The sequence below is a fragment of the Stegostoma tigrinum genome, chromosome 36 (genome assembly GCF_030684315.1).
Source record: "Stegostoma tigrinum isolate sSteTig4 chromosome 36, sSteTig4.hap1, whole genome shotgun sequence".
Taxonomy (NCBI): Eukaryota; Metazoa; Chordata; class Chondrichthyes; order Orectolobiformes; family Stegostomatidae; genus Stegostoma; species Stegostoma tigrinum.
Window position 1 is genome coordinate 23,467,720 of NC_081389.1, and position 22,171 is coordinate 23,489,890.

At 47.7% G+C, this 22,171-nt stretch overlaps 1 protein-coding gene across 2 annotated transcripts in view; it reads right to left on the reverse strand.

Moving 5' to 3' along the window:
- iqgap1 (IQ motif containing GTPase activating protein 1) overlaps positions 1 to 22,171 on the reverse strand; it is a 113,480-nt gene that overhangs the window by 24,431 nt on the left and 66,878 nt on the right. For both annotated transcript variants that reach the window (XM_059640220.1, XM_059640221.1), the window contains exons 16-23: positions 16,239 to 16,329; positions 12,473 to 12,640; positions 11,424 to 11,566; positions 10,470 to 10,640; positions 10,297 to 10,380; positions 4,278 to 4,349; positions 1,328 to 1,397; positions 714 to 922 (exon numbers count right to left, since the gene is read on the reverse strand). In XM_059640220.1, coding sequence (XP_059496203.1) covers positions 714 to 922; positions 1,328 to 1,397; positions 4,278 to 4,349; positions 10,297 to 10,380; positions 10,470 to 10,640; positions 11,424 to 11,566; positions 12,473 to 12,640; positions 16,239 to 16,329 — 1,008 coding nt within the window. The remainder of the gene's footprint in view (positions 1 to 713; positions 923 to 1,327; positions 1,398 to 4,277; positions 4,350 to 10,296; positions 10,381 to 10,469; positions 10,641 to 11,423; positions 11,567 to 12,472; positions 12,641 to 16,238; positions 16,330 to 22,171) is intronic.

Consider the following 22,171-nt stretch of genomic DNA (forward strand, 5'->3'; position numbering starts at 1 on the left):
AGACCGTGGCTAAAAACCAGGGGCCTCTGTCCTCCCAGATCCCAACTATGTCATAATTTTCTGGAATTTCCCTGATATTCCCATTGTCCAGTCAATATTCCCAGGGTAATATTTCCAGTGTGATTTTCTCACTGTTCAGGGCAACATTCCGGTTGTCTGGGGTGATATTGCCAATGGAAGACCCTGACCAATTATCCTAGTGCTTGGGACAATATTCCTGTTAGCAAGAGTAGGATTACCTGGGATGGCTATCACTAGCGTTGTATTCCCAGAGTGTTATTCCTACAAGCTTCTCAAATGGTATTCCTATTGCTGGAAATGGTGTTCCCATGTTGGTATTCTCAGAAAATATCCCTGTTATTCTTTGTGACATTTCTATTATTTTGGAATTGATATCCCATTACTGGGGGCAACATTCCCATTATTCCAGCATTATATTCCCATTTCAGGAAGTGGTACTCCCAACAATTCACAGGTTGATATTTCCAATATTCTGGGTATGATGTTTTATGATTGATATTCCCACTCTTCTGATCTAATTCTGCAGTCCTGTGGGTAACATTTCTGATATTCTGGGAAAGATACTCTGGTTATTCCCATGGCACTATTCCCTATATTCTGAGGGCAATGCCCCCATTATTCTAGGTGATATTCCCATTATTCTGGGGTTGATATTCATTACTTGGGTGTTGCGGAGGTGCTATCCCAGTTACCTGCAATGTGATTTTGTTCTTCACCAGGAGCCCAATCTTGATATCCATTGTATTGAGGTCGTTTTCCAGTTGCTGATTGGATCGGATCCGAGTAACTACTTCCTCTCTTAGTCGCATCATTTCCAGCTCCTCCTGGAAATCCTGGTCACTCTGATCGAGCAGGTGGACAAATTTTCGGACCACAGCCATTGGAGGCTGATCCGCATTGACTGTCCAAGAGGAGAGGGTGTGAGACAAGGTGGAAAGGACAGGACTACTACAAATCAAACCTCATCCTGACACCAAGCTGTGCAGATTTCAGGTCAGTGATTTTCAATTAGAAGCATTAACCCTGTCGGTACAGTGTTACTCGGAGAATCCCTGACATTTGATCTTCCTGGCTCCTGTCTCTCATTCACCTCCCCCGGCAATCTATCTCCTCTTTCACTTACTTTATTCCCTTTACCTTCTGTTTTCAAACTATATATGCTCTCTTCCATCCCTTCCCTACCTCAACCAAATAACCTAGGAACAAACAGATTCCCGACAGACTGGTGTATTTACAGTGGATAGAGCACACCTAATGATGGATGGTGGCTAAGGATCCAACGCATGTTCTTCAGCCTGATACTCACTCAGAGTTTTATAATCATCTCGGGCCTTGTTTGCTCTGATGAATGCCTGGATTTTAATAATATCAGATTCCTGGAAACAAAACAGAAAACTGGAGATCAGAATTAACCTCAGTGCGTGTCGTAACTGTTAGAACCTGGAGTGAGACACACAGTTGGAATGATCAGGGAGTGAGAGGCAGCTGGAAGGAAAGAGACGGCTCATAGTTATTGACCCAGCCAGAACAGAAAGCCAAGGGTCAGATGGTACCAAACCAAACCTCTCTGCTTTGGATTTCCTCCTACACCCACTCTGCCACAAATCCCAGCACCAAGATACAACTGGATCTTAGCCAAAATTCTACCATCTTCCCATATCTCCATATTAGACCATAAGAAAAGGAAACAGGAGTAATCCATTTGGCCCCTCAAACCTGCTCCATCATTCAACAGTATCACAGCTGATCTGACATTTCTCACATTCGTTTTCCTGCCCTTTTCCGGTTACCTTTGATTCCCCGACTGGTCAAGAATCCTTCTCAGCCTTAAATATACACAAGGACTCTGTCCCCACAGCTTTCTATGGTAGGGAGTTCCAAAGACATTCTTAGAGAAGAAATTCCTCCTCATCTCAGTTTTAACTTGGCTCCCCTTTATTCTGAGACTGTGCCCACCTGGTTGTAGACACTCCCATGAAGGGAAACTACACTTACCCTGTCAAGTCCCTTTAGAATCCTACATGTTTCAGTGAGATCACCTCTCATTCTCCTAAACTCCAGTGGGCAGAGTCCTAATCTATTTAATCTTTGCTCATAAAACTCCACCCTGGAGTCTATACTGGGATCATCCTAGTGAACGTTCTCTGAACTGCCTCCAATGAGATGCTTTCTTTCCTCACATAAGTGGACCAGAACGGCTCACAGTACTCCAGATGTTGTCTCACCTGCACTTTGTACAGTTGCAGTCAGGCTTCCTTACTCTTACACTCCAAACTCTTTGAAATAAGGGCCAACATCACATTTGCATTCCTGACCCTATGTGCTAGCTTTCTGTGTTTGTTGTACAAATACCCACCAAGTCCCTTTTAGTTGCAGCTTCCTGTGGTTTTTCTCTATTTAAATAACGTTCTGTTCTTTTGTTCTACCCTTGTATACCTTTGACACCCGGAATACTATCAGTCTCTGTCAGGAGCATAACCGATGAGGGAGCCTCTACAGCCCTAGGAGCAGAGAATTCCAAAGATTGCCCACTGTCCGAGTGAAGAAATTCCTCCCCATCTCTCCGCGAGGGCAGACTCCATATTCAGAGACTGTCTCCTGATTTTAGGTGTCCTTCAATCAGGGAACATCCTTCCTGTGTTTTCCCTGACAGATGCCAGTGAACATGTTCCTGGCATTACAGAGTAGATAGAGCAAGACACGGTCAGGGACTGTGAGCTGTGATGTGAAGGCAAGCTGCACTTGGACATTGAGCAGTGTTCGATCCAATCTTGGAGAAACTGAGATCTGCATCGGTGCATCCAGATGGGGTGTGCAGAGGTTAGGGTTAGGGTAAATGGTAAAGAGTTAATCGGAGGATCAGTAACAAGGGAGCAATCTCATTGCGCAGTGGGTAGTGTCCCTGACTCTGAGCCAGAAGTTCCAGTTACAAGCCCCATTCCAGGACATGGATGTTCATGCAGTTTGTTACATGGCCAAACTGTTTAATGGTCGGCCCATGAATCCTTCCCATAGAAAAACTGAAAGACTTGCAAATGCTGTAAATCAGGAACAAGAACAGAAATTGCTGAAAAGCTCAGCAGGTCTGGCAGCATCTGAGAAGAAAAAAATCAGAGTTGACATTTCGGGTTCTGTGACACTTCCTCAGAACTGATCTTAACTGTTCTCTGGGCAATTAGGGATGGACAATAAATGTTGGTCCAGTCAGTGATACCTATATCCCTTGAATGTATTAAAAATACTAAGCATTTGGAAGGCTAGCAGGCAGTTAAGGATGAATTGCATTGCAGTGGTTCCGGAGTCACATCTAGGCCAGACCAGGTAAGGATGACAGATTTCCTATCCAAAACAGCAATACCAGAGATAGTAGGACCTGCAGATACTGGAGAATCTGAGATAACAAGGTGTAGAGCTTGATGAACACAGCAGGCCGAGCAGCATCAGAGGAGCAGGAAAGCTGATGTTTTGGGCCTATTTTTACAACGTCAATGATAGTTTAGGTTTTAATTCCCGATTTATTCAAATATCACATCGCTAAACTGCAATTTGAAGTCCCCAGCTCCTGAGCCTCTGGATTGCTGGTCTAGAAACATTACTGCTACAAAATTGGTACAACAGAGGACAAAGAGATGATTTCACACAAATCTACTCGAATTCAACACCACAGAAAGGTCATGGATTCAAAAGAATTGATAAAGGAAGCGTGGAGAGACTTCATTTCATTACACAGTGAAGTGACAATTTGGAAGGAGAATTTGAGGTGAAATCAGAATCCAGAAGAAATTACTAAAAGCTACTGGAGAGGAATAATTTACAGGGACATGGGGAAAGTCTGGACTGGAAGGATGCATAACGTGACAGCTCCTTTGAAGAGTTAGAACAAATGTGAGTGTGGTGCTGAGAGGTTCCAAGATTCTACAGAACAGGTGGAGTGAATTCAGTTCCATTATGACATCTACAGATCAGTCAGAAAAGAGCTGGGGAAGCAGAGGTAATAACGGGTGTGGGGACGTGGTACAATGGGTTGAAGCACACATCAATCCACTTTCCTTCAGTATCAATGAATCCCACGTAATTTCTGGAAAATTCTTCCCAACCCTTAGTGAATGCCGCACTAGCAGATAGTTTCCCCAAGCCAGTGAACTTTTTCAAGATGCAGAACTTCAATTTTACACAATTTAGGTCTTGACAGAAAGAAGCTGGTTTAAAATATCAAATCCCAGCAGACAGCGTCATTAACAGATCACAACACTCACATGGTCCTTGAAATACTTTAGCCGATCCTTGTATTTCTTCCTGGCCTGCTGCATCCGCACCAATGACTGTATCTGTAACAGAAATAGAGAAAGAGGGAAAGTGAGAGAGGACAAAAGTCAGACAGGGAGGAAAGCAAGGGGGCGGCAAAAGGGACAGAGAAAGTGAAAGAGGGAGAACGTGAGAGAGACACAGAATGAATGTGAGAAAGAGAGAAAGTTGGGAAAAATGGAGAGTGAGAGGTGGTGGAGTGAGAGCATGAAAGATAGACAGAAGGGGGAAGACAGAATGGAATGAAAAACATATGAGGTTTGTCTATAGTACAGACGGCATTGAGCTGAGTAATGAGGCTGGACTCATACAGACAGGAGAAACTATGTGTGTATGAGGGCCCAACAGTGTATGTAAGATGTGGAGAGTGTGTTTATGTTGCTAGTCATCCATTTGTTAAAGCAGGAAGCAATCTGTCTTCCACAATTATTCCTTTGCAGTTCACGGTTCAATGCAAACTCCAATTTGCTCTGTGCCCTTCCTAACCAAATTCCCTCACTAGTAAAATCCAAGCCCACTGTGTTTGGACCCCATCAGGAACTCACCTGTTTGACAAATTAAACAATATACAAGCACCAATAATAACAAAAGGAAAAGGTAGTGCACAAGATAGGGGCTAAATCAAAGGCAGTTGGAAGGAGAGACAATGTACCCCAGTCCCTGCAGTTCCCAGCTCTCTCTAAATGTTTCAGGGTGGAAGGCAGTCCTTCAGTATGCGATCCACTAAGATCCAGTGTGGAGTGCATTCCAGTTCTTTCTGAAAGGGGGCCATCAATTATATCATAATCAATGTGTATCTGGGTCTGTAAATGCACACACAGCACAGTGTGCCCACGGACCAGTGTGTGCACGCACGGCGCAGTGTGCCCAAGGGACCAGTGTATGCACACACGGCGCAGTGTGCCCTAGGGACCAATGTATGCACACACGGCACAGTGTGCCCAACGGACCAGTGTATGCACACATGGCACAGTGTGCCCAACGGACCAGTGTATGCACGCACAGCGCAGTGTGCCCAAGGGACCAGTGTATGCACACACGGCGCAGTGTGCCCAAGGGACCAATGTATGCACACACAGCACAGTGTGCCCAACGGACCAGTGTATGCACACATGGCACAATGTGCCCAACGGACCAGTGTATGCACGCACGGCACAGTGTGCCCAAGGGACCAATGTACGCACACACAGCACAGTGTGCCCAAGGGACCAATGTATGCATGCACACAGCAGTGTGCCCAAGGGACCAATGTATGCACACACAGCGCAGTGTGCCCAAGGGACCAGTGTGTGCACACACGACACAGTGTGCCCGAGGGACCAGTGTGTGCACACACAGCGCAGTGTGCCCACGGACCAGTGTGTGCACGCACGGCGCAGTGTGCCCAAGGGACCAGTGTATGCACACACGGCGCAGTTTGCCCTAGGGACCAATGTATTCACACACGGCACAGTGTGCCCAACGGACCAGTGTATGCACACATGGCACAGTGTGCCCAACGGACCAGTGTATGCACGCACGGCACAGTGTGCCCAAGGGACCAATGTACGCACACACAGCACAGTGTGCCCAAGGGACCAATGTATGCACACACAGCACAGTGTGCCCAAGGGACCAATGTATGCACACACAGCGCAGTGTGCCCAAGGGACCAGTGTGTGCACACACGGCGCAGTGTGCCCAAGGGACCAGTGTGTGCACACACAGCACAGTGTGCCCAAGGGACCAATGTGTGCACACACGGCACAGTGTGCCCAAGGGACCAGTATATGCACACACAGCACAGAGTGCCCAAGGGACCCCAATGTATGTACACACAGCACAGTGTGCCCGAGGGACCAATGTATGCACACACAGCACAGTGTGCCTGTGGGACCAGTGTAGGCACACACAGCACAGTGTGCCCAAGGGACCAATGTATGCACACACAGCACAGTGTGCCCAAGGGACCAATGTATGCACACACAGCGCAGTGTGCCCAAGGGACCAGTGTGTGCACACACGGCGCAGTGTGCCCAAGGGACCAGTGTGTGCACACACAGCACAGTGTGCCCAAGGGACCAATGTGTGCACACACGGCACAGTGTGCCCAAGGGACCAGTATATGCACACACAGCACAGAGTGCCCAAGGGAACCCAATGTATGTACACACAGCACAGTGTGCCCGAGGGACCAATGTATGCACACACAGCACAGTGTGCCCGTGGGACCAGTGTAGGCACACACAGCACAGTGTGCCCGAGGGACCAGTGTATGCACACACAGCACAGTGTGTCCGAGGGACCAGTGTGTGCACACACAGCACAGTGTGCCCGAGGGATCAGTGTGTGCACACACAGCACAGTGTGCCCAAGGGACCAGTGTGTGCACACACAGCACAGTGTGCCCAAGGGACCAGTGTGTGCACACACAGCACAGTGTGCCCAAGGGACCAATGTGTGCATACACGGCACAGTGTGCCCAAGGGACCAGTGTATGTACACACAGCACAATGTGCCCAAGGGACCAGTGTGTGCACACACAGCGCAGTGTGCCCAAGGGACCAGTGTATGCACACACAGCACAGTGTGCCCAAGGGACCAGTGTATTGACACACAGCACAGTATGCCCAAGGACCAGTGTATGCACACACAGCACAGTGTGCCCAAGGGACCAGTGTATGCACACACAGCACAGTGTGCCCAAGGGACCAGTGTATGCACACACAGCACAGTGTGCCCAAGGGACCAGTGTATGCACACACAGCACAGTGTGCCCAAGGGACCAATGTATGCACACATGGCACAGTGTGCCCAAGGGACCAGTGTATGCACACAAAGCACAGTGTGCCCAAGGGACCAATGTATGCACACACAGCACAGTGTGCCCAAGGGACCAATGTATGCACACACAGCACAGTGTGCCCAAGGGACCAATGTGTGTACACACGGCACAGTGTGCCCAAGGGACCAGTATATGTACACACAGCACAATGTGCCCAAGGGACCAGTGTGTGCACACACAGCGCAGTGTGCCCAAGGGACCAGTGTATGCACACACAGCACAGTGTGCCCAAGGGACCAGTGTATTGACACACAGCACAGTATGCCCAAGGACCAGTGTATGCACACACAAAACAGTGTGCCCAAGGGACCAGTGTATGCACACACAGCACAGTGTGCCCAAGGGACCAGTGTATGCACACACAGCACAGTGTGCCCAAGGGACCAATGTATGCACACACAGGACAGTGTGCCCAAGGGACCAGTGTATTGACACACAGCACAGTATGCCCAAGGACCAGTGTATGCACACACAGCACAGTGTGCCCAAGGGACCAGTGTATGCACACACAGGACAGTGTGCCCAAGGGACCAATGTACGCACACACAGCACAGTGTGCCCAAGGGACCAATGTATGCACACACAGCACAGTGTGCCCAAGGGACCAATGTATGCACACACAGCGCAGTGTGCCCAAGGGACCAGTGTGTGCACACACGGCGCAGTGTGCCCAAGGGACCAGTGTGTGCACACACAGCACAGTGTGCCCAAGGGACCAATGTGTGCACACACGGCACAGTGTGCCCAAGGGACCAGTATATGCACACACAGCACAGAGTGCCCAAGGGACCCCAATGTATGTACACACAGCACAGTGTGCCCGAGGGACCAATGTATGCACACACAGCACAGTGTGCCTGTGGGACCAGTGTAGGCACACACAGCACAGTGTGCCCAAGGGACCAATGTATGCACACACAGCACAGTGTGCCCAAGGGACCAATGTATGCACACACAGCGCAGTGTGCCCAAGGGACCAGTGTGTGCACACACGGCGCAGTGTGCCCAAGGGACCAGTGTGTGCACACACAGCACAGTGTGCCCAAGGGACCAATGTGTGCACACACGGCACAGTGTGCCCAAGGGACCAGTATATGCACACACAGCACAGAGTGCCCAAGGGAACCCAATGTATGTACACACAGCACAGTGTGCCCGAGGGACCAATGTATGCACACACAGCACAGTGTGCCCGTGGGACCAGTGTAGGCACACACAGCACAGTGTGCCCGAGGGACCAGTGTATGCACACACAGCACAGTGTGTCCGAGGGACCAGTGTGTGCACACACAGCACAGTGTGCCCGAGGGATCAGTGTGTGCACACACAGCACAGTGTGCCCAAGGGACCAGTGTGTGCACACACAGCACAGTGTGCCCAAGGGACCAGTGTGTGCACACACAGCACAGTGTGCCCAAGGGACCAATGTGTGCATACACGGCACAGTGTGCCCAAGGGACCAGTGTATGTACACACAGCACAATGTGCCCAAGGGACCAGTGTGTGCACACACAGCGCAGTGTGCCCAAGGGACCAGTGTATGCACACACAGCACAGTGTGCCCAAGGGACCAGTGTATTGACACACAGCACAGTATGCCCAAGGACCAGTGTATGCACACACAGCACAGTGTGCCCAAGGGACCAGTGTATGCACACACAGCACAGTGTGCCCAAGGGACCAGTGTATGCACACACAGCACAGTGTGCCCAAGGGACCAGTGTATGCACACACAGCACAGTGTGCCCAAGGGACCAATGTATGCACACATGGCACAGTGTGCCCAAGGGACCAGTGTATGCACACAAAGCACAGTGTGCCCAAGGGACCAATGTATGCACACACAGCACAGTGTGCCCAAGGGACCAATGTATGCACACACAGCACAGTGTGCCCAAGGGACCAATGTGTGTACACACGGCACAGTGTGCCCAAGGGACCAGTATATGTACACACAGCACAATGTGCCCAAGGGACCAGTGTGTGCACACACAGCGCAGTGTGCCCAAGGGACCAGTGTATGCACACACAGCACAGTGTGCCCAAGGGACCAGTGTATTGACACACAGCACAGTATGCCCAAGGACCAGTGTATGCACACACAGCACAGTGTGCCCAAGGGACCAGTGTATGCACACACAGCACAGTGTGCCCAAGGGACCAGTGTATGCACACACAGCACAGTGTGCCCAAGGGACCAATGTATGCACACACAGGACAGTGTGCCCAAGGGACCAGTGTATTGACACACAGCACAGTATGCCCAAGGACCAGTGTATGCACACACAGCACAGTGTGCCCAAGGGACCAGTGTATGCACACACAGGACAGTGTGCCCAAGGGACCAGTGTATTGACACACAGCACAGTGTGCCCAAGGACCAGTGTATGCACACATGGCACAGTGTGCCCAAGGACCAGTACATGTACACATTGACACGAGTGTGTATCAGGGACCAGTATACGTACACACACTCGTGTCAATGTATCAGGGACCAGTACATGTACACATTGACACGAGTGTGTATCAGGGACCAGTATACGTACACACACTCGTGTCAATGTATCAGGGACCAGTACATGTACACATTGACACGAGTGTGTGTCAGGGACCAGTACATGTACACATTGACACGAGTGTGTATCAGGGACCAGTATACGTACACACACTCGTGTCAATGTATCAGGGACCAGTACATGTACACATTGACACGAGTGTGTATCAGGGACCAGTACATGTACACATTGACACGAGTGTGTGTCAGGGACCAGTACATGTACACATTGACACGAGTGTGTATCAGGGACCAGTACATGTACACATTGACATGAGTGTGTATCAGGGACCAGTACATGTACACATTGACACGAGTGTGTGTCAGGGACCAGTACATGTACACATTGACACGAGTGTGTATCAGGGACCAGTATACGTACACACACTCGTGTCAATGTATCAGGGACCAGTACATGTACACATTGACACGAGTGTGTGTCAGGGACCAGTACATGTACACTCTGACCTCAGACACGTGCTGGGGTTAATGAGGAGAGCTGAATATCTTTGAATAACTCATTTATGGAGACTCAACATTTTCCTAACCCGCATCACATCAACTTGAACATAGGAAGCAGTTATGTCTTTACCTTCACCGCAGAGTCTGTGTTGTCTTTGAGGTACTGAAGCCTGTTCTTGTATGCCTGCTTTTGTTTGTAACCTCTCCAGTTAGACTAAGGGGAGAGAAAAGGCTACAATTTATATCTCACCAACAGACCACAGCGGAAATGTTTGTGTTAAGTATTTCCCTTGAATCTCATACCTGAATGGTCAGGATTGCTGGCTGCTGTTTCTTTAGGAAGTTCATTCGATCTGAATATTCTCTCCGTACCAGGTAACCTCGGCAACATGCCTGTAACTTGGTGATGAGGCTCTCATTGGCCACCCAGAGCTGCTCTCGGTTATAGGCAGCTGTCACTCCCGAAATCGTTGACTGTGGGGAATGAGAGAGAGAAAACAAGAGAAACTGCTTACAGCTGAGGAGAGAGAGAGAGAGAGAGAGAGAGAGAGAGAGAGAGACAGACAGTAAGAGTAAGAGAAGAGTGAGAGAAAAAGAAATAGAGTGCAAGAAAGACAGAGGGAGGGAAGTGGTCAGCGTGTCAGACAGAGTGCAAGACAAAGCGAAAGATGGATGAGAGAGAGAAAAAGGGAGGGAGGTGGTCTGTGTCTGATAAATTGTTTGAGAAAGAGTGACTGGTCTAATTTGTCACCATCTGGATCAGGAAGAAACTGAATTATGCAGATCTGGGATTGTTAACATCCAGCTCAACGGGGCCTTATTTCACCTGAAAGACAGCAGCTGGGACAGTGCAGCACTCCTTCAGTACTACACAGCAAAGTCAACCTTGACTCCTGAGCTTGAGCCTGAGAGTGGGATTTGAATCTGAACCTAGTGATTCAGAGGTGACTGTGCTAACCACTGAGCCAAAGTGGTGACACCTAAAATTCAGTCTGGACACTATTAATTTTAACTTTTAAAGAAGTTTGTAGTATTTCTGAGGAGGGTGCATTGCAATATTGAGAAAAGGGAAGTAGAGGGTTAGAGGAAATTATTTCATTGGAGGGGGTAAGAAAGAAGATGTGTAGAATGAGAGGAAAGCCCTCTTATCCTTTTACTCTGGTCAACACATTTCTCCCCCACCTCCCAATTTCTGAAATGGCTTTAATTCAAGACATAAGTCACAGGGAGTGATTGGGATCAGACTGTACTGTGTACCTGGATTTCTTCCTTGCTCAGTTGTGTGTTGTTCTGGACAAACCCAGGTGGCTGCTCCCAGCTTCCTTGTTTTGTCGCTAGGTTGTAGTAATAATGGTAACCTCCCTTCACCCAGTGCCTGACCCAATGGCTGCCATTGTCACCTGCAGGTTAAAGGGGAACACATTAACACATTGAGAGATAGTAGGAACTGCCGATGCTGGCGTCAGAGATAACACAGTGTGGAGCTGGAAGAACACGGCAGGCCAGGCAGGATCAGGGGAGAGCCGAAACATCAAATTTCCCACTCCTCTGATGCTGCCTGGCCTGCTGTACTTCACCAGCTCCACACTACACTAACACATTGCACCATGTTGCTGTGGATCAACATGCCCAATGCCAGACATTTCGACTTCCACCATCCAAGGTACATGACTTCATCCAGGATCTCACATTCCATCCCTGTGAACACAGAGCTTTCCTTCACTGACCAATCAGCATACAGGATCTGTTACCCAGTGACTGAGAAAGTAACCAATTGATGCCCAATGACAAGGGGAACCACTAACCAGTGTCACAGCTGCCCCAGTGAAAGCGCTCAGATCAAATCAGAGGGTTAATGACATCAACACATTGTGCATACGTTCAGCAAAAGAAAATCTGGGTGATATCAGTCCAGCACCTTGGACCCAATCCATGCCAGGATCCAGTTCATTTCAGTGTGAAACCAGCCACCTTATGGAGATGAGCATTTGTAGTATTGAAAATACGGGAGTTGTCTCAGGTCACCATTTGTTTCATTCAGTTTTGGGACGTGGTATCTTTGGCAAGGCCCGTATTAACTGCCCAAGCAGTGCTGCTCCTTGAGAAGATGATGTGCACTGCTCTGCTTTCACACTGACTGAAACGGCATTGAGGAAAGTCTGCCATGACTTGGTGAATGGCCTACTTCTGCTTCTATTATCTTAATATGTTCTTCTAACCTCTTTATCCCTGTTAACATTGACAGTTTGGAGGGGTATTAGTGGAAGAAATCATACCAGTGCCAGGAATAAAATGCACTCACTCACCTTCTGCGTTCTTGGCATGTTTAGCCTCAGTCAGCTCCTGCCGGTAAGTGTCATCACATTCGGAGGTGACTCCGTATAACCCAACGTCTGGTGATCGCAGGGCACTCAGTATCTGCGCTGTGTCTCCATGGTCCACTGCTTCATTGATAGCCAGAATGCCAAGGGAAACTAGACAGGTTAGAGAGACGGAGAGATCACATTAGCGTCACCAACCTCTCAGGGTTCGAATCTCTGGGTATTACAAACCAGTCATTAAAGTATCATCTCATGTTGATGATCCAAAGGAGATACTGCATTGCCAGGTACAGTACTGAACTCTGTGGCCTACGACTATTTCAGGCTTTGGGTAACAGATCGAAATGTTACAACTGGTTCCAATCAGACCTGGGCAAGGCTGAGGAATTTGTGATGCAATGTTGGTCAGAATCTATCTACACGTGTGTGCGTGTGTCTCAGTATATGATCAGATATCATCAGAGGTGAGTGCAGGTATTTCAATGAACGAGCGTGTGTGTGTGTACACACACTGGTGAGTATCGTACCGTGTGCAAGTGTGTGTGTTATTGCGTGCTCTTGTGAGTATGTCAGCAGAGGTGTACATGTAAAGTGCTGATACACTTACAGCATGTGAGTGTGTGCGTGTTACTGAGTGCATGCAGACTTGTGAGTGTGTCACCAAGTGTGAGTGTGTATTTGTGCCCAATGAGCAACAATGGGATCAATCATCACCCACTCACACTCAGTTCCATGATTAACCCAAAGATCAGTTCATGGGAATTGTAGCCTCACAACTGGGAAGGAATTTTGAGAGACGTTGGCTACATGGATTTTAGTAAAGCCTTTGAAAAGGTTTTGCATGGCAGACTAAATAGTAAAGTTAAATCACATGGGATTCAGCGAGCGCTTACCAACTGGATACAAAATGGGCTAGACAGTAGAGGATGGTGGTGCAGGGCTTTTCGGAATGGGGGCCTGTGACTAGCGGTGTTCCACAGGGGTCGGTACTGGGTCCACTTCTGTCTGTCATTTATGCAAGTGATTTGGATAAGAATATAGGGGGCATGGTTCGTAAGTTTGTGGATGACACCAAAATTGGTGGTAGAGTGGACTGTGTAAAAGGTGATCTAAAATTATTAAGAGAGCTTAATCAATTGGGCAATGGGCTAAGGGGAGACAGAAGGGGTTTAATTTGCATAAATGCAACGTGTGCATTTTGGTAAAACAAACAAGGGCAGGACTTATACAGTTGATGGTAGGGACCTGGGTGGTGTTGTTAAACAGACAGACCTGGGGATTCAGGTACATAGCTCTTTGAAATTTTCATCACATGAAGTTAGGGTGGTGAAGAAAGCATTTAGCATGCTTGCCTCATTGCTCAGACTAATGTATGTAGGAGTTGAGATGTCATGTTGAGGTTATACAGGACATTTCTGGAGTACTGCGTACAGTCTGACTGCCCTGCTATAGGCAAGATATTATTAAATTGGAGAGATTGCAGAAAAGATTTAGGATGTTACCAGGACAGGAGGGTTTGAGTTATAAGGAAAAGATGGATAGGCTGGGACATTTTTCACTGGAGCATAGAGGTTTATAAAATAATGATGCACTTAGATGAGGTGAATAGCAAGGTTCTTTTCCCTAGGGTGGGGGAGTTCAAAACTAGGGGGCACATTTTAAGATGAGAGGAGAAAGATTTAAAAGGGACCTGAGGGGCAACTTTTTCCACACAGAGGATAGTTTGTTTGGAGAATGAACTGCCAGAGATAGAACACAGAACATAGAACATTACAGCACAGTACAGGCCCTTCGGTCCTCGATGTTGTGCCGACCTGTCATACCGATCTCAAGCCCATCTAACCTATACTATTCCATGTACGTCCATATTCTTGTCCAATGACGACTTAAGCGTACCTAAAGTTGGCGAATCTACTACCGTTGCAGGCAAAGCATTCCATTCCCTACTACTCTCTGAGTAAAGAAACTACCTCTGACATCTGTCCTATATCTTTCACCCCTCAATTTAAAGCTATGCCCCCTCATGCTTGCCATCACCATCCTAGGAAAAAGGCTCTCCCTGTCCACCCTATCTAACCCTCTGATTATTTTATATGTCTCAATTAAGTCACCTCTCAACCTTCTTCTCTCTAACGAAAACAGCCTCAAGTCCCTCAGCCTTTCCTTGTAAGACCTTCCCCTCCATACCAGGCAACATCCTAGTAAATCTCCTCTGCACCCTTTCCAAAGCTTCCACATCCTTCTTATAATGCGGTGACCAGAACTGTACGCAATACTCCAAGTGCAGCCGCACCAGAGTTTTGTACAGCTGCAGCATAACCTCTTGGTTCCGGAACTCGATCCCTCTATTAATAAAAGCTAAAACACTGTATGCCTTCTTAACAGCCCTGTCAACCTGGGTGGCAACTTTCAAGGATCTGTGTACACGGACACCAAGATCTCTCTGCTCATCTACACTACTAAGAATCTTACCATTAGCCCTGTACTTTGCCTTCCGGTTACTCCTACCAAAGTGTATCAACCTCACACTTGTCCGCATTAAACTCCATTTGCCACCTCTCAGCCCAGCTCTGCAGCTTATCTATGTCTCTCTGCAACCTACAGCATCCTTCATCACTATCCACAACTCCACCGACCTTAGAGTCGTCTGCAAATTTACTAACCCATCCTTCTACGCCCTCATCCAGGTCATTTATAAAAATGACAAACAGCAGTGGACCCAACACCGACCCTTGCGGTACACCACTAGTAACTGGTCTCCAGGATGAACATTTCCCATCAACTATCACCCTCTGTCTTCTTTCAGCAAGCCAATTTCTGATCCAAACTGCTATATCTCCCACAATTCCATTCCTCCGCATTTTGTACAATAGCCTACTGTGGGGAACCTTATCGAACGCCTTGCTGAAATCCATATACACCACATCAACCGGTTTACTCTCATCTACCTATTTGGTCACCTTCTCAAAGAACTCAATAAGGTTTGTGAGGCACGACCTTCCCTCACAAAACTGTGCTGACTGTCCCTAATCAATTTATTTTTATCTAGATGATTATAAATCCTATGCCTTATAACCTTTTCCAACACTTTACCAACAACTGAGGTAAGGCTCACTGGTCTATAATTCCCAAGGTTGTCTCTACTCCCCTTCTTGAACAGGGGAACCACATTTGCTACCCTCCAGTCATCTGGCTCTATTCCTGTAGACAATGACGAGTTAAAGATCAATGCCAACGGCTTGGCAATCTCCTCCCTGGCTTCCTAGAGGATCCTAGGATAAATCCCATCCGGCCCAGGGAACTTATCTATCTTCACCCTCTGTAGGATTTCTAATACCTCTTCCTCGTGAACCTCAATCCCACCTAGTCTAGTAGCCTGTAACTCAGTATTCTCCTCGACAACATTGTCGTTTTCCAGAGTGAATACTGTTGAAAAATATTCATTTAGATGCAGGTAAGTTACTACATTTAAAAGACATTTGGACAGGTACATGAATAGGAAAGATTTAGAGGAATAGAGGCCAAACACAGGCAAATGGGCTAGTTTAGTTTGGGAAACTTGGTCAGCATGGATGAGTTGGACTGAAGGGTCTGTTTCCATGCTGTGTGACTCAATGTGACAGGCGTTTTCTGATTGATTCAGGCAAATTGGGCAGAGCGAGATTTATTTTATTTAAGGACATGTTTGAAGGTCGACCCATTAAGTGTATTTTGCACAGTATCTTTGTGGCAGCAAACAGCAGAAACTCACATTTCTCAGCATCTTGTGTATCCTTGTTGGATTTCCAGACAGTGTCCTGAATTTCATCGAGCCACAGCACTGCAGAATCATCCTGAGTCTCCTGTGAAGAGTCAAAGTCATCAGTGACTGCACTGTCAGGCTGAGGGAGAAACTAAACACATGGAGCTAACTAGGAAATCAGATGTAGCTGACCACTGTTCTCAATTGTCAGTTAAACCTCAGGAACAGATACTGTTCAATAAAACAAAGAACTGCGGATCTGAAACAAAACAGAGTTTGCTAGAGAAAGTCAGCACATCTGGCAGCATCTCTGGAGAGAAAGTAGAGTTGATGTTTCGAGTCCAGTGTCCAGTTCTGAAGAAGTGTTGCTGGATTTGAAACACTAACTCTGCTTTCTTTTCACAGAAGCTGTCAGACCTGCTGAATTTCTCTAACAACTTCTGTTTTTGTTACTGTGCTATTCTTGCTGTCAATACTTGTTTTAGAAAAATTTCATTATTAAAGTGTATTTTGCAACAACAGGAGTTCTCAAAGCCCTTGAAGTATTTCTGAAGCATAATTAGTATTGTGACATTTGGACAGTGTGAATTTTTTGTGCATTGGGCAAGAAATAGAAGCATGTTTTGAATTTCTTTTTGATCATTGTTGCTGGTTTACTTTGTTACTTTATTGAAGCATATTAATGTTGTAAATATGCATCTGTGAAATACATTCACCTCAACTGTGTGGAAACAATCTTCTACCCATTTTAATGCATGTAACAAAAACGTATTCCTGTAATTTTATCTGCAACGAGCCAGTTATTTCGACTGTACCTCTCTGTTAAGAGTGCTTTCTGATTTCTAGACTCATCAAGAAAATAGGTCAGTTAGAACGTTAATAGATCTTAAATAATTGTCAAAACCAATGGCAAAACAGAGAATAATTTCCATATGGTGGGTTGAGTTGTGGAACAAGGGTTTTGGAATCAGATTCCATAGGAATTTTTAAAAAGCAATTGGACATTCAGTGATGTGGAACATCAGGTTTGGAATAAGGTGGGCAGCTCTGGTGTGTACATGCTTTCAGAATCTGCAATAGGTTGCCATCACTGGGGGAGCTCCATCATCACCAATGGGTGAGCTGGGCTGCACAGGCAGAGGTGCACGAGTTCCACCAGGGGGCGCCCTGAGAGGCTGTGACACACTGGCTCCACCAGGGGGCGCCTTGACAGGCTGTGACACACTGGCTCCACCAGGGGGCACCCTGGCAGGCTGTGACACACTGGCTCCACCAGGGGGCACCCTGGTAGGCTGTGACACACTGGCTCCACCGGGGGGGGGGGGGGGGGGGCGCCCTGAGAGGCTGTGACACACTGGCTCCTCCAGGGGGCGCCTTGACAGGCTGTGACACACTGGCTCCACCGGTGTGGGGGGGGGGGGGGGGGCGCCCTGGCAGGCTGTGACACACTGGCTCCACCAGGGGGGGTGCCCTGAGAGGCTGTGACACACTGGCTCCACCAGGGGGCGCCTTGACAGGCTGTGACACACTGGCTCCACCAGGGGGCGCCTTGACAGGCTGTGACACACTGGCTCCATCAGGGGGCGGCCTGGCAGGCTGTGACACACTGGCTCCACCAGGGGGCGCCCTGAGAGGCTGTGACACACTGGCTCCACCAGGGGGTTGCCCTGGCAGGCTGTGACACACTGGCTCCACCAGGGGGAGTTTGGGTGCTGTTCTTTATGGGACAGAGACCCCTCAGTTCCAACACCAACACCATATGTAATCGACTGCTCAGAGACACGGGCTTCTTTGTACCCAGTGAATGCCAGAAACAGACATTCCTCTCAGTGAGCCTCACATGGAGAGATGTTTTCCAAGATGCCGATTCCTTGGCTGTAATTCTATACCTCTCCTCACTGCTGCTGGCTTTTAGAACAGTTTTGCTTCCAGTAATAATTCAGTGACAGCTTGCAGGCCTTTTCTTAAAACAAAATAGAAATGACAGCTAGAGTTCTGGTGAAATCCTGTTTTTGGATCCAGTAACACATAAGGAGATATTCAGACCCGGTGGAGAGGAGAGATAATTAACATGGATAGAGGACTGGCTAACCAACAGGAAACAGAGAATCAGGTTGACTCTGCTTCAGAAATGGGGAGGGGGAAGGGGAGCTCAGAGATAAACAGAGAGGAGGGGTAGGGCTGGGGAAGGTAGGTAGGATGGTGATAGGTGAGTGCATGGGGATTGGTCAGTGACATGGGACAGGTGGATACATGGGAGCGAAGATGGAACAGATTGTGTAAGGTCAAAGAGACACTGACACTGGAGGAGGCCCAAGATGGATGGTCTCCTGTACATCCATCAACTTGGTTTACTGAATCCGCTGCTCCTGATGTAGCCTCCTCTACATGGTGAGACCAAGCAGAGACTCAGAGACGGTTTTGTTGAACATCTGCACTCTGTACGTGACAAACGACAACACCTTCCGGTCGCTAAACATTTCACCTCTCTCTCCCCCTCCCACTCCCATGGTGTATGTTCATCCTGGGCCTCCTCCAGTGTCACAGTTACATGACCCACAAACTGGAGGAGCAACACCTCATATTCTGCTTTTGGAGTCTACAACCTGATGGCCTGAATGTGGATTTTACCAGTTTCAAAATCTCCCCGTCCCCGGCCTCATCCCATGACCAACCCACCCCCTCATTCCCACCTCCTCGATCTACACAACCTGTCCATCTTCTGTCCTACCTATCTACCCCTCCCACCTCACTGACCAATCCCAACCACTCCCTACCTGCACTCACTTATCATCATCCCACAGCTACCTTCCCCAGCCCCACCCCTCCTCTCTATTTATTTGAGTTCCCCTCCCACTCCCCATTTCTGAAGAAGGGTCCAGACCCGAAATGTCAGCTTTCCTGCTGCTGCCTGGCCTGCTGTGTTCATCCAGCTCCACACTGTGTTAGCTTGTCTGAGGGCTCACTTCAAATACTATGGCAACTTAACACAACAAAGGTGCAGCAATGTGTCAGAGCTAAATTACCAAGAATAACACCAGCCAGATCAGCCGTGACTCTATCTCCCTCTCCTCAGACAGCCATGAGTTCAAATCTCACAAGAGAACATGAAGCACAAAATCCAGTCTGACCCCCCACGCCAGGCTGGGCTGCAGCCAGACACGGAAGTTGCTGCATCATTCTCTCCTCCTTGAACGTGCTCTTCAAAATCTGTTTGGCCAGTCTCTGGATTAACTGCCCTGCTATCTCTATACAGTCATTTAGTGTGAAACATTACGGATTACACACCTGTGAAGCATGTTATCATGTTGAAGTTGCTACACGAGTGAAATCAATTGATATTGTATTGTTTTTAAAGAAATAGTTATTACTGAGTAACATCAGGAAAGTCAGGCCCAATGTAGTAAAGAATACAATTGATTCAAAGTAAAACAAAGTTAATATGAAGGAAAAATAGGAACAGGAGTAGGCCATTCAGCCCTTCAAGCCTGTTCCACCATTCACCTAACTCCATATCCCTGCCTTTGGTGGTCCATATTCCTTTATGTCTTTCAACATCTGGCAGCTCAGCTGAATTAATTGGAATGTGTGGTGTATAAGTTGTGAGAAGTCACGGACCTGTCGTAAATCACATGTACAGGAACTGTTGCCTGCTGCAGAGCTCCAGGTTTCAATGTCAGTGTGCCACATCTGAGAGGCTGGGAGTGACGTGGACAGAAGGACGGTCCCCAAGTCTCCTAGAGGCTGAAAGGGGCTGGGTGATTAACCTGAGGTCCTGTTCACAAATGGGTTTCCATTTTGGAAGCTAATGAAGGTGTTAGTTGCTCAGGGAGATGCTGTTAGAGCAGTGTCTGTGGCACAAGTGGACTGACTGTACAGGGAGAGAGGAACGGTGCTGGTAGTTAGGGAAACAGACAAGCCTTTCTGTGGGCACAGAAGTGACTCCAGGATGGCGTGGTGCCTCCCTGGTGCCAGGGTCCATGGTGCCAGATTGGCTGCAGGACATTATTCTCAGGGAAGGTGAACAGCCTGAATTTGGGGTCCACTCTGTGCCAATGATTTGGGTCAGAAGGGAAATGTCATCTTGCAATTGGAATTTAGGTTAGCTAGGGTTTTAAAAAAAAGCAAACAGGACCACAAATGTAGGAATCTCCAGATCAGTCCCGGAGCCATAGATGAGGGCAGGAACAGGAGGATAAGGCGTACGGATGCATAGCTGGAAAGGCGGTACAGGTCTGTTCTTTTGATTCCCGAGAGTGTCTGCACCTCAGGTGAACTGAGACTGAACTCCTTTCAGACGGTTTTGCAGGTGCTTTTGGGATTGTTTTAAACTAACTCAGCAGGGGCATGGGAGCAAAGAGAATATTAGAGGAATGCCACGGTGCACAAAATGATCAGAGAGATGGGTAGCGCTCGTGTCGAGAATAGAAAGTCAACAGGTGAGGGAGAAAGTAATAAAGTTTAAATTAGAGTTACTGTGCATGATCACCTCCTACAATGTTCACAGGAAATCAATGATTAACTTCCCTGTGGAGCTGGTTTAATCGGAGTTCTCTTGGTAATAGGCAATGGCCTGCCCAGCTGGAACACAACACCTGAGCCCTTTGTAAGCAGACCCATGGGCAAAGGGGGTTGGCTGAGTGGTATTGTTGCTAGATTAGTAATCTAGAGTCCTAGTTACAAACTTGCCCCTCAGAAAAAATAAAGCAGACTCAAGGGGCTCTTGTGGCGGAGTCCCTACCTCTGAGCCAGGAGACCTCAGTTCAAGTCCCACCTGCTCCACAGAGTGTGTTTGAAGAGATTGATTAAAAACATGTATAATAGCTAATAAAAAAAATCTGTTTATAAGTGTGAGGCATTTTGGTGTAGAAGAACTTTGAAGGACAATATAAAACTGGTGGCACAGTTCTGCAGGAGCAGAGGGTGTAAATGTGCACGGATCATTGAGAGAAGCAGGACAGGTGCAGACAGCAGTGAGTAAAGCTCACAGTATCCTTGGTTTTGTTAATAAGGGGCAGAGTACAAAGCATGGAGGTGATGTTAAACTTGTACAACACGCTGGTTCAATCTCAGCTAGAGTACAGTTCGGGGCACCACATCATGGGAAGGATGTGAACATACTAGAGGCAATGCAGAAGAGATTTAGAGAACAGTTCCAAAGATGAGACACTTCAGTTATGAGGATAGATTGGAGAAGTTGGGGTTTTTCTCTCTGAAGAGGAGAAGGCTAACAGCAGGATCTGATAGAATTTTTCAAAATTACTCTCATAGTGTAGTTAGAGAGAAACTGTTCCACTGGTAACGGGATCAGGAATGAGATGGCATGGGTGTGAAGTGATTTGTAAATGTAGGAACTGTGATGTCAGATCAATGAGTAGGTTGAGTTTGGAATGCACTGCCCGGGAGCCCTGATGGAAACATTGAGCCTGATGGGAGGCCTTTAGGACAGTATTGGATTTCATTCAAACAGCCACAGAGTTACATGGAAAAGGCAAAACAATGGCACTAAGTCACAATGCTCACTGTCGATCTGGGACAGACATGATGGGCTCAATGGCCTCCTACTGCACTGTAAATATTCTGATCCTGTTACTATTTGACTATGGGGGCATCATAACAGATTCCTGTCTCCCAGAAATTCTCTCACAAACCAGCAGGGCTCAGTGGATAGGAATGAAGGGGAGGAACCCTGGATATTTGACCCTTTGCTCACTAAAGGATAACTCAAGCACATACCACAGTCACGCTCTCATTTGATCTCAAATGAGATTGGACCTGGGCTTAGTCCCACACCCATCTGGGAATTCAAGAGGAGGTTTAACACAAAATGTCTGCAGTCTTGAGGCAATAATTTATTCTGCCAAGAGTCTGTCTCTCTTTCTGTATCCCCACCCTTCCCTGGCAGCGATTTAATTTAGGTGCTGTGTTACTTGGATCAGCAC